The sequence below is a fragment of the Microtus pennsylvanicus genome, chromosome 7 (genome assembly GCF_037038515.1).
Source record: "Microtus pennsylvanicus isolate mMicPen1 chromosome 7, mMicPen1.hap1, whole genome shotgun sequence".
Lineage (NCBI taxonomy): Eukaryota > Metazoa > Chordata > Mammalia > Rodentia > Cricetidae > Microtus > Microtus pennsylvanicus.
Genome location: NC_134585.1, coordinates 77931703 through 77943919, shown reverse-complemented (window position 1 = coordinate 77943919; position 12217 = coordinate 77931703). Strand labels below are relative to the sequence as shown.

General features: G+C 40.3%; 1 protein-coding gene across 2 annotated transcripts in view; it reads right to left on the bottom strand.

The window, feature by feature from the left end:
• Window positions 1-8635, bottom strand: part of LOC142854842 (uncharacterized) — a 36108-nt gene extending 27473 nt beyond the window's left edge. The window contains exons 1-2 of one of the 2 annotated variants that reach the window (XM_075981183.1): window positions 8586-8635; window positions 6280-6483 (exon numbers count right to left, since the gene is read on the bottom strand). In XM_075981183.1, the coding sequence (XP_075837298.1) occupies window positions 6280-6469 (190 nt within the window). In that variant the 5' untranslated portion in view covers window positions 6470-6483; window positions 8586-8635. Of the gene's footprint in view, window positions 1-6279; window positions 6484-8585 lie in introns of those variants that run through there. The other variant, XM_075981185.1, reaches the window with a different exon arrangement.
• Window positions 8636-12217: the final 3582 nt, after the last annotated feature.

Below are 12217 nucleotides of genomic sequence, written 5' to 3'. Positions count from 1 at the left end.
GTCAATCAGACAGAAACCTAACAGAGAAATTAGAGAATTAATGGAGATAATGAATCAATTGGACTTAACAGACATCTATAGAATATTCCACCCAAAGAGGAAAGAATATACCTTCTTCTCTGCAGCTCATGGAACCTTCTCGAAAATTGACCACATACTCGGTAGCAAAGCAAAGCTCCACAGTTACAAAAAAATATTAGTAACCACCTGTCTCTTATCAGATCACCATGGATTAAAGTTAGAAATCAACAACAATGCTACCCTCAGAAAGCCTACAAACTCATGGAAACTGCACAGTCAACTACTGAACCACACCTGGATCAAGGAAGAAATAAAGAAAGAAATTGAAGTCTTCCTGGAATTCAATGAAAATAAAGAAACAACATACTCAAACTTATGGGACATTATGAAAGCAGTCCTGAGAGGAAAGTTCATAGCACTAAGTGCCCAGTTAAAGAAAACTGAGAAAGCACACATTGGAGACTTAACAGCCCACCTGAAAGCTCTAGAAAAAAAAGAAGCAGACTCACCTAGGAGGAGTAGAAGACTGGAAATAATCAAACTGAGGGCTGAAATCAACAAAATAGAAACACATAAAACAATCCAAAGAATCAATGAAACAAAAAGCTGGTTCCTGGAGAAAATCAACAAGATTGACAAACCCCTATACAAACTAATCAAACGGCAGAGAGAGAATATGCAAATTAATAAGATTAGAAATGAAAAGGGGGACATAACCACAGACACAGAGGAAATTCAGAGAATCATTAGATCTTACTACAAAAGCCTGTATGCCACAAAACTGGAAAATGTGAAAGAAATGGACACTTTTTTAGATAAATACCATATACCAAAGTTAAACCAGGACCAGGTGAACAATCTAAATAGACCTGTTAGTCACGAAGAATTAGAAGCTGTTATCAAAAACCTCCCTACCAAAAAAAGCCCAGGACCAGATGGTTTCATTGCGGAATTCTACCAGAACTTCCAAGAAGACCTAATACATATACTCCTTAATGTATTTCACAATATAGAAAGAGAAGAGTCATTACCAAATTCCTTTTATGAAGCTACAGTTACTCTGATACCAAAACCACACAAAGACTCAACCAGGAAAGAGAATTACAGGCCAATCTCACTCATGAACATTGAAGCAAAAATCCTCAACAAAATACTGGCAAACCGAATCTAAGAACACATTAGGAAAATTATCCATTATGATCAAGTAGGCTTCATCCCAGAGATGCAGGGCTGGTTCAACATACGAAAATCTATCAATGTAATCCATCATATAAATAAACTAAAAGAAAAAAAACATATGATCATTTCATTAGATGCTGAAAAAGCTTTTGACAAAATTCAACATCCCTTTATGTAAAAGTATTGGAGAGACTAGGGATACAAGGGTCATACCTAAATATAATAAAAGCTATATACAGCAAGCCGACAGCTAACATCAAATTGAACGGAGAGAAGCTCAAAGCCATCCCACTAAACTCAGGAACACGACAAGGCTGTCCACTCTCGCCATACCTCTTCAATATAGTGCTTGAAATTCTAGCAATAAGACAACATAATGGGATCAAGGGGACTCGAATTAGAAAGGAAGAAGTTAAATTTTCGCTATTTGCAGATGATATGATAGTGTACATAAGTGACCCCCAAAACTCCACCAAAGAACTTTTACAGCTGATAAACACCTTTAGTAATGTGGCAGGATACAAGATCAACTCCAAAAAATCAGTCGCCCTCTTATACACAAAGGATATGGAAGCAGAGAGGGAAATCAGAGAAGCTTCACCTTTCACGATAGCCACAAACAGCACAAAATATCTTGGGGTAACTCTAACCAAGGAAGTGAAAGATCTATTTGACAAGAACTTTAAGGCATTGAAGAAAGAAATTGAAGAGGATACCAGAAAATGGAAGGACCTCCCTTGCTCTTGAATTGGGAGGATCAACATAGTAAAAATGGCAATTCTACCAAAGGCAATTTATAGATTCAATGCAATCCCCACCAAGGTCCCATCAAAATTCTTCACAGATCTTGAAAGGACAATAATCAGCTTTATATGGAAAAACAAAAAACCCAGGATAGCCAAAACAATCCTATACAATAAAGGATTGTCTGGAGGCATTACCATCCCTGACTTCAAACTCTATTACAGAGCTACAGTGATGAAAACAGTGTGGTACTGGCATAAAAACAGAGAAGTCGACCAATGGAATCATATAGAAGACCCGAATTTTAACCCACAAACCTATGAACACCTCATTTTTGATAAAGGAGCCAAAAGTATACAGTGGAAGAAAGAAAGCATCTTCAACAAATGGTGCTGGCATAACTGGATGTCAACCTGTAGAAGAATGAAAATAGACCCATATCTATCACCATGCACAAAACTCAAGTCCAAATGGATTAAAGACCTCAACATCAGTCAGAACACATTGGACCTAATAGAAGAGAAAGTGGGAAGTACCCTACAACAGATGGGCACAGGAGATTGCTTCCTATGTGTAACCCCAACAGCACAGACATTAAGGGCAACATTGAATAAATGGGACCTACTAAAACTGAGAAGCTTCTGTAAAGCAAAGGACACTGTCACCAAGACAAAAAGGCAACCTACTAACTGGGAGAAGATCTTCACCAACCCCGCAACAGACAAGGTCTGATCTCCAAAATATATAAAGAACTCAGGAAACTAGACTTTAAAATGCTAATTTACCCAATTAAAAAATGGGGCACTGAACTGAACAGAGAATTCTCAGCAGAGGAAGTTCAAGTGGCCAAAAGACACTTAAGGTCATGCTCAACCTCCTTAGTGATCAGGGAAATGCAAATCAAAACAACTTTGAGATATCATCTTACACCTGTCAGAATGGCTAAAATAAAAAACACCAATGATAGCCTTTGCTGGAGAGACTGTGGAGGAAGGGGTACCCTCATCCATTGCTGGTGGGAATGCAATCTTGTGCAACCACTTTGGAAATCAGTGTTTCGGTTTCTCAGGAAATTCGGGATCAACCTACCCCTGGACCCAGCAATACCACTCTTGGGAATATACCCAAAAGATGCCCTATCTTATGACAAGAGCATTTGTTCAACTATGTTCATAGCAGTATTATTTGTAATAGCCAGAACCTGGAAACAACCTAGATGCCCTTCAATGGAAGAATAGATGAAGAAATTGTGGAATATATACACATTAGAGTACTATGCTGCGGTAAAAAACAATGACTTCTCGAATTTTGCATGCAAGTGGATGGAAATAGAAAACACTATCCTGAGTGAGGTAACCCAGACCCAAAAAGATGAACATGGGATGTACTCACTCATAATTGGTTTCTAGCCATAAATAAAGGTCACGGAGTCTACAATTGGTGAACCTAAAGAAGCTAAATAAGAAGGTGAACCCAAGAAAAAACATATAGTTATCCCCTTGGCTATGGGAAGTAGACAAAATTGCCGGGGAGAAAATTGGGATCTTGGGGGTGGGGTGGGATGGGTTAGGGGGAGATGGGGAGAGAAAAATGAGAAGGGGAGGAAGGGGGGAACTTGGGGAAACAGGGTGATTGGGATAAAGGAAGGTTGGATAGGGGAGCACGGAAGCACAATTCTTAGTTAAGGGAGCCAGCCACCTTTGGGTTGGCAAGAGACTTGAACCTAGAGTGGCTCCCAGGAGCCCAAGGTGATGTTCCCAGTTAGTTCCTTGGGCAGCTGAGGATAGGGAACCTGAAATGATCCTATCCTATAGCAATACTGATGAATATCTTTCATATCACCATAGAACCTTCATCTGGTGATGGATGGAGATAGAGACAGAGACCCACACTGGAGCACTGGACTGAGCTCCCAAGGTCCTAATGAGGAGCAGAAGGAGGGAGAAGATGAGCAAGGAAGTCAGGACCACGAGGGGTGCACCCACCCACTGAGACAGTGGGGCTGATCTATTGGGAGCTCACCAAGGCCAGCTGGACTGTGACTGAAAAAGCATCGGATAAAACCGGACTCTCTGAACATGGCGAACAATGAGGGCTGATGAGAAGCCAAGGACAATGGCACGGGGTTTTTGATCCTACTTCATGTTCTGGCTTTGTGGGAGCCTAGCCAGTTTGCATGTTCACCTTCCTAGACATGGATGGAGGGGGGAGGACCTAGGACTTACCACAGGGCAGGGAACCCTGACTGCTCTTTGGACTGGAGAAGGAGGGGGTGAGGAGTGAGGGGAGGGGAGAAGAGTGTGAGGAGGGGGAGGGAAATGGGAGGCTGAGAGGAGGCAGAAACTTTTTTTTTCCTTTTCTCAACGAAAAAGAAAAAAATTCTAAAAAAAACAAAGTGATACTAAAATTAGCATACTCAAATTGTAAAGATGACTCAGTGATTAGTTGTGCCTTCTACTCTTGCACAGGGCAGAGTTCAGTTCACAGCACCTACATAGCAGGTCACAGGGAAGCTTATGTGCCCTTCTAACACCTGTGAATGCCAGGCATGCACATGGCACACAGACAAAATACTCATAAGTACACATACTCGTACATCTAAAAATTGAAATAAATAAATCTTTTTTGAATAAACAGCACAATGAAGCCTGGGAGAATTAATTAAACCCAAAGCTAGTATTTATCACAATACCAGAGACATAGCTGAAATTGGATTTTCAGATACACATTCCCAAGTCCTATTGGCTTGCATCAAGGTTCCTCAGAAAATGTGTAGCAGGGTCAGTTCTCATGTGCATTTCCTGAACTTGGTGTGTGTGTGGCTGTAACAGCAGTAACTTTGAAAGCAGGGTCCACAAGCTGACGTTGTCTGGAAATATCCACATCATGCCCTCATACTGCACATGGAACTACAGGGTTGTTGTTTGCTGGGCAAGTCTGGCTATGGCATGCTTTTTCCTTCCTCTTCCCCTAAACACTGGAAATTGGAAAATTTATTCTGTAACATTGCATATTTCAGATAAGTAATTTAAAATTTTATTTTGCAAAAGTTCACAAACAAGTGGTTGCGTGATTCTCATATGAGACCGGATGTTGTTGTCCATTGTGAAAACTCTAAGACAATGGGGACTTTTAAAGTCTGACTAACTGCATTAATTTGACCAGGAGCAAAATGCTATGTTTTGAATGTAAAATGTTCCTCACAGGTTCATGTGTTTGAATACTTGATTCCCAGTTAGTTTGTCGGGACATGTGGGAGCATTAGGATGTAGGACTTGGCTGGGAGAGAGTAGGCCTTTGAATGTTATAAAGTGAATGTTATAAAGATGGATTTGATTGTGGCGCTCTGATCAGGCATGAATAAGCCACAAGCTCCATCCACTATACATAAGTACTGTCTCCCCTGCTATAGTTGTCTGATATCCCCTTAACTGTGAGCAAAGTAAATCCACTTTCCTTACATTGCTACTGTCAGTCATTTGATCAGTGATGTGACTGACAGAACACCTGAGAGTCTGGTCTCAGACAGGTGTCTCTCTAGCCGTCCTCATGTCTGCATCATTCAGAGTGCCCAGCTGTCTTCTCCACAGCTGAATAGATAAGGCAGTGGTAGACACACTTTATCACTGAGCCTCAAAAGCAAGAAAACTTTGGCTCATGTTCTCACAGTGGCAAACTTTGAATGTATCATGCTAAGTGAAAGAACAAGTTACAAAAATACCATATTTTGTCCAAGTCACTCATATGGCATTCCTAGGACAGTAATATTTGTAGATATAGCATATAGAATAGTGGTATGGGTTGTGAAAAGAGCTACTTCTAGAGATGGATGGTGGAGATACATGCCACAGACTTATATACATAAAAGCAGGCATAAAGATAAATGTTATATAATCTAAACAATAAATATCAATACATAAACTAAAGATAGACTTTTTTAACCTTAAAGACCACTAGAAATTTGCTGTTGTACATGAAGATTTATTAACATGTAAATGATCTTTATTACTGCCTTTCTCCATCTACTAAATAAAACTGTTGTGGTTTTAGAAGGTAAACTAGGAATTAGATGTGGTGAGGCAGGACTGTAATCAACTCTCAGGAAGCCAAGGTAAAGACAATCATGAGTTCAAGATCAGACCTGACTACATATTGAACCAAAGATCTTCTTGGAGCATGATCTTGTCTCAAAAACAAAAGCAAATAGACAAAGCAACAACAGTAAAAAGAACCCAACAGCAAACTGCAACCAGAAGATTAAGTTCTTCACCCTGTTGTATGGAAGTAGAAAATGTGAGTCTTGGGACCCAGCACAGCTGTGTTGGTGTCTCTCACCTGATTTCTTCCCAGCCAGCTTGTTCATCAAGTAGGATTTGCCTGTGCGGTAGAAGCCCACAATGGCCACCACTATCACAGGCTGTTTGATGTTAGACAGGATCTCTAGAGCTTCCTGGTTAGCCTCCAGTTGCCCATTTATGTTCTCAATAAGGCACACAGGGCTTGGCATATAGGTTTCTGAAGTCATTGTGCTTGCTTTTCCTAGAGGGAAAAATAAGATTAAATAGAATCAGCCCTTTAAACTCAGAAGATAGAGATATGAAATCCTTTAAATAATACAACAATGCTGTGTGTGTCAGAGACATAGATGAAGTAGAACCTACATAATTTTAGAATCTTATAGAATATTATTATAGATTTCATTTATAATTTAACAGAAGCAAAATTCTAATGCTCACAACACAAATATTCCAATTAATTTCGCATATAAAACTTCTCCTTATTAAGGATTATAAACTAGACATCAAATGGAAAACAGAAGCAGGTATAGAAAAATTATCTTATATTGAAGCTGCATATAATCAATTAAATATTCATTTGTTTACCATTATAGTGAATAAAGAAACCCAGGAATTAATACTTTATGGGTTTTATGCATATCTTTATGATAATTTCTGGAGATCATAAAATATATTCATTCTACCTATGCTAGTAGTTATACTCATGTTGTGGGCCTGAGTCTCTACCCACAGAATAAATTACAAAACCGACATGAAACTACATAAGGTTATTCATTTATTTTGGGTATTTTTTTTGTTTTTTAGGTTTTTTTTTTTCAAAATTTATTAAAATATGTGACAGTGACTCTTCTAAGAACATTTTGCACAAGAGAAAAGAACTGAGAAACATCTACACAACAAATGAATATAAATGAAGAGCAGGGTTGAGAGCAACAATGCAAATACTGAATATTGTAGAAAGCAACTGTAATGTAACTAACAAGAAATCAGGGAGCTAGTCAAAACCACTAGACAGGAATTGGTTCAAAGAATTACTTCCTGCCACTCTCCTTTATTTTCTGTGTAGTTCTCATTTGGCAGAGAAAGGAGCAATGAAAAGAGGAGGAAGAGAAACACTGAGAACCAGAGACTAGGAGCTGACCACGCAGAACAAAGCTGTCAGGAAGACTGTGATAAGAGAGAATGGTGCCTGGGTGGAATTCTGGTCTCCAGGAGGCAAGGACAACAGCTTGAGGTCCTGGATCTCGGGACAAGGTAAGCAGACGTTGGTCTCAGATTTGTGTGTCCAGGGTTCTTGTAAGAAAGCCCTTCACTACAGTCTAGGGGCAGATCCTGCAGGGCAGGGTTAAGAAGTACAAGGACATGAGGAATAAGTTTGTCTTTCTACTGGAGGATGAAGTTCACTTGAGCCAAGATCATATGTGTGAGTGTCACTGCCCATCCTTCATCTTTATTCTGAGGTCCAGCTGTGACCAAAGGTTCCCAGAAAACAGTCACAACTGTGTCAATGAACCTAGAAGGCTGACAGACTGACTGACTCGAATTCATGTTATGGTGGGGAGCTGGAATGTTGTAAAGTCTAGAGCCAGATTTTCCTGGGTTATCTTTAGCTGCCTCCATAGCCATTTCTTACATCAGAAGGACTGTAGCAAACTCCCCATTTGCCATGATCTACCTGTTTCATGTTGCCACCAATGTATTTTAAAAGTACCTTGAGCTATGACTTTCTTCATTCTTTTACTAGAGAAACTTTAAGAGACCTTCTAGCTGGAACAAAGTGTGTGTGGTAAATTGAGCTAGTGTTCCTGGCCCATCGATAATTCAGCTCTCAAATAGACCATATATCTTATTCCCTTGAGACGTTCTTACATCAACACATTTCCTCTATTTGTTCTTCTTTGTGGCTTTTTATCTTGAATCTCATTCTGTTTCCCCTCATGAAAATCAGACACAAGCAGCCTTTTCAGTAGGGATAGGAAGGCATCAGCTCTGCTCAATCACTGACCATAGTCGTTGAACTGTGCCATCAGCAGAGACAGAGTGAGCACAGAGAAAGACAATTTCAGTGCATTTATAACTCCTGGGCAAGCCTCACACTCGCTGGTCCATAACTCAATGCAACCTAGTAGTAGCCTTCAGAGACTGGCTGCCCTGGTAATATCATCCAGGGTTCACCCGCTGCTATGCCATAGCCCATGTTCAGAAGCAGCTGTTCTAAGCACAGTAGTTATAAAGAAAATAAATTAAACCACATAAATACCAGGTGATCCCAGACCAGGGTGATGGCCCTTTATTTCAGATTAGAGCTCCCCAAACCTAGCAAGAGCAAATGTCCCTTCTTACCTGCGCTTGCTGCTCAGCGCAGATGAACAGCCTCTGCCACTTGTCTTTTATTTCCTCCTGCAATCTTGTGAGGCTTTCTGGATTACCCCTACTGAGCAAATGTTGAAAAGCCCTGTGACCTTTGTAGTGGGTTGAAGTACTAGAAACCGAAACCACAGAAGTAAATTGACAAATGGTGGAAAGGTTTCAGTAGGTTGTGTATGTGGTATGGATTATCAGCATTTTCTAACCAGAACCTTCAGTATTCAGTTCAAAGAGATCTCAAGGATATTTGTTGTTTAAAAACTTTTTCATATGATATGAAATATACGTGATAATTTTCAGATTTTTGGGCTAGTTGGAAAGACATGGTTGAGGAGAAAGTATATAATCTTTTTAAGTCTACTTTTTGAAAATAATGTAACGGGTCCCAGACCTTAGCACAACTGACTCCATGATGTAAGTACCATTTAGGCTGTTAAATTCAGCACACAGACTATACCACCAGCCAAAATGAAAACATCAAAGTCCATAGTTTTGGGAAAGTCTAAATGCTTTTTGGCTTCTGTAGTTCCACTTAAGGCTAATTCTTCTTTAAAACTGAAGGATATTATCTCAGAATATAAATTTCAAGTTTAAAAGTTTACCTTGAGAAAGGCTTAACAATACACTGAGATCCTGAATACCCAGTGTAGCTGCAGGACAGCTAATAAAGACTTCCTATTGGCTTAAAATTATACCCAAGTGGTGTTCTCTGGTGGATACCACACAGCATTTCAGGGGGTCTCATGCATATCCCCAAAGTCCAAACCCCCAAGTTATGTGGGTCTCAGAGCAGGGAAAAGTGTAGTAATCAAGACAGTCCTAGGGGTACTCAATATATTGGGTGTTCAAGGTCCCCACGACTCCTTTGATCAACTGCTGCCTAAAGCCTCACAGGAGTCTGACATCTTTACCTCCAAAAGGAACAAATGAGAAAGTAGCCTGGGCTGTCACCTCAGAGGTAGGTCTGGTTAAGGTGCCTTCTGTTTGTACATATACAAACAGTTGGATGCAAGTGTTGATTCCGTGCCCAGGAATAATGTGAGATGTCACTGGATACCCACTAGAAGCTTCAGGTTTGTCAGTGTGTGATGACCACCCCTGGTTGTCTTTACTGTGTCTGTGTGTCTTTCTATGTGTTTCTACAGTTTCATATCCCAGTATTAAACAGCAATTTTATAGTGTGAGACTCTACTCCTAGACTTAAGACCCATATCCATCTTTTGAGATCCTAATCATTTTGGCTTTTCCAGATCACCCAGAGAAACAAACAAACAAACAACAAAAAAAAACCTCTGCCTGTATCACTCCAGAGCTGTTGCTTGTTTTGTTGCTTGAATCCTGTCAGGATCCCAAACTGTACTGCTTCCTATATGCAGTGAGGGAGAGGTTGAGAATCTCATTGAGGGCCCCACATCACATAGGGGCATGCATGCAGTAGAAGACACACAGGGGCATGCACACAGTGGAATGCACACAGTGGAAGGCACACAATTGCATGCACACAGGGGAATGCACTTAGGGGCATCACACAGTGGCATGCACACATGAATGCATACAAGGAAATGCACACAGGGTCATCATACATTAGATGCACACAGTATAATGTACACAGGGGCGTGCACGCAGTAGAAGGCACAAGGAGGGGAAATAGATTGTCAAGATCACTGCCTGCTCTAACCAGCCACAGGAAGAAAAAGAAATGATTTAATCCTTCTTTTTAATTTTTGTGACCTTTTCAACCACTAATTCATACACTGGGAAAATGCAAAATTTAAGTTTCTCTGAAAAAAACAAGAGAAACTGCAATGGGATGAGGGAAAAAAGGATGCTGACTAAAAAGGAAGTCTAGACACAAGAGTTGTTGTTATCAGTCTAACAAAGACCACGGAGACTTTAAACAATTCTTACAAGACCTTTTTTAGAGGGTTTAAAGAAAGCTGCTGAAACAGTTTCCCTTTTTGTCACCCAGGTAGACACAAATACTAGAAAAAAGTTACAAAAGTTAGAAAAATTTAAAGACATAAGTAAGTCCTCATTGCTAGAAGTAGATCAAAAGGTGTTTACCAGCAGAGAACTGATTGAGACAAGATCTTTTGAACAAGCTGAAAGGCACTGCACTTCTCTGACGAGAAATACAGAAACATACATAATGAATAGAAAAAAAGGGAAAATTAATGATGACTGGGCTTTCTGTCCTTCCCAGTTCCTCTAAGTTAGCCATGCTACCCACATCCGTTTAGTCCTAAATAAACACACAGAGGTCTACTTCAATCACAAACTGAATAGCCTAGTAGCTATTATTAACACTTCTTATTAACTCTTATAACTTATATTAGCTCATAATTCTTGTCTGTTTTAGCCACGGGTCTTGGTACCTCTTTTGTTAAGGAAGACACATATTGCTTCCTCTATGTCTGGATGATGATTGCAGACTGAATCTTTCTCTTCCCAGAATTCTCCTGTTCTCATTGTCCTGCCTCTACATCCTTTCTGGTTCCTGGCCAATCAGCATTTTATTGAATACAATTTACAGAGTACAAACCATTGTCCCAGAGCAAATGAAGTTCATATTTCCTGGCTTGAAGAAAGAGGTATCCTGGTGTCCTGCCAGTCACCCTAAAATACTTCTTTTCTGTATGTTAAGAAGCCTGGGACCTGTAATTCTCATGAGTCTTATTCCTCCAGAGAAGCAGGTATACACTGTCTTGGATCTGAAAGATGCATTCTGCAGTCTCCCATTAGCAGAAGTAATTCGAGCCATCTTTGCTTTTAAAAGGACAGATCCAGAGGAAGGTTACAGTGGGCAACTTACAGGAACTGGGTTGCCATAGGACTTAATGAATTTGTTCAGTCATGTTTGATGAGACTCCAAATGCTGACCGTCTGCTCTTCCCTCAGAGGTTTCCTAGGAAAGTGATTATAATAGAACTACCCAGGGACTGGGACAAGAGTTACAGACCTTGGGCTGCAGATCATCAGCTAAGAACTTTGTATGTCAGAGGCTACCTATCTTGGCCACCAGTTGAGAGGCAGCAAGGGGAGCATGTCTCAGAGTAGGATGGCTACAGTCCTTCATGTCCCAACTCCAAAGACAAAGAGATAGTTTTAGACTTTTAGATACAGCTGGGTATTGCTGGCTCTGGATACCAGAGTTTGCAGGAAAAACAAGCCCTTTGTACATGAGCACAAGGGAGAGGGTTTCCCTGAGCTCCTAGACCGGACTAAGACTCGAGAAACAACATTTGAGGCTTATAAAACAGTTCTGACTTCAGCCCCAGCACTAGCACTCACAGATGCCTCAAATCCCTTTCATCTGTTTGTCCATGAAACAAAAGACATCACAAAAGGGGTTTTAACCAAAACATTGGGGCCATCCATGGAAATGCCCTGTGGCACACTGGTCTAAATGATTTAGACACTGTTGCCACAAGATGGCCCACCTGTCTAAGAACTGTGGTAGCTATGGCTAGTCTAATAACCAAAAAGAAAAAGAAAAAGTAACAAACAAAAACCCGCAAAAACAACAACAACAGAAATGAAGTTAATTTTGTCTCTGGATCTTGGTCTTATACACATGATACTCTATGACACAGTTGAGGCCCTTCTCA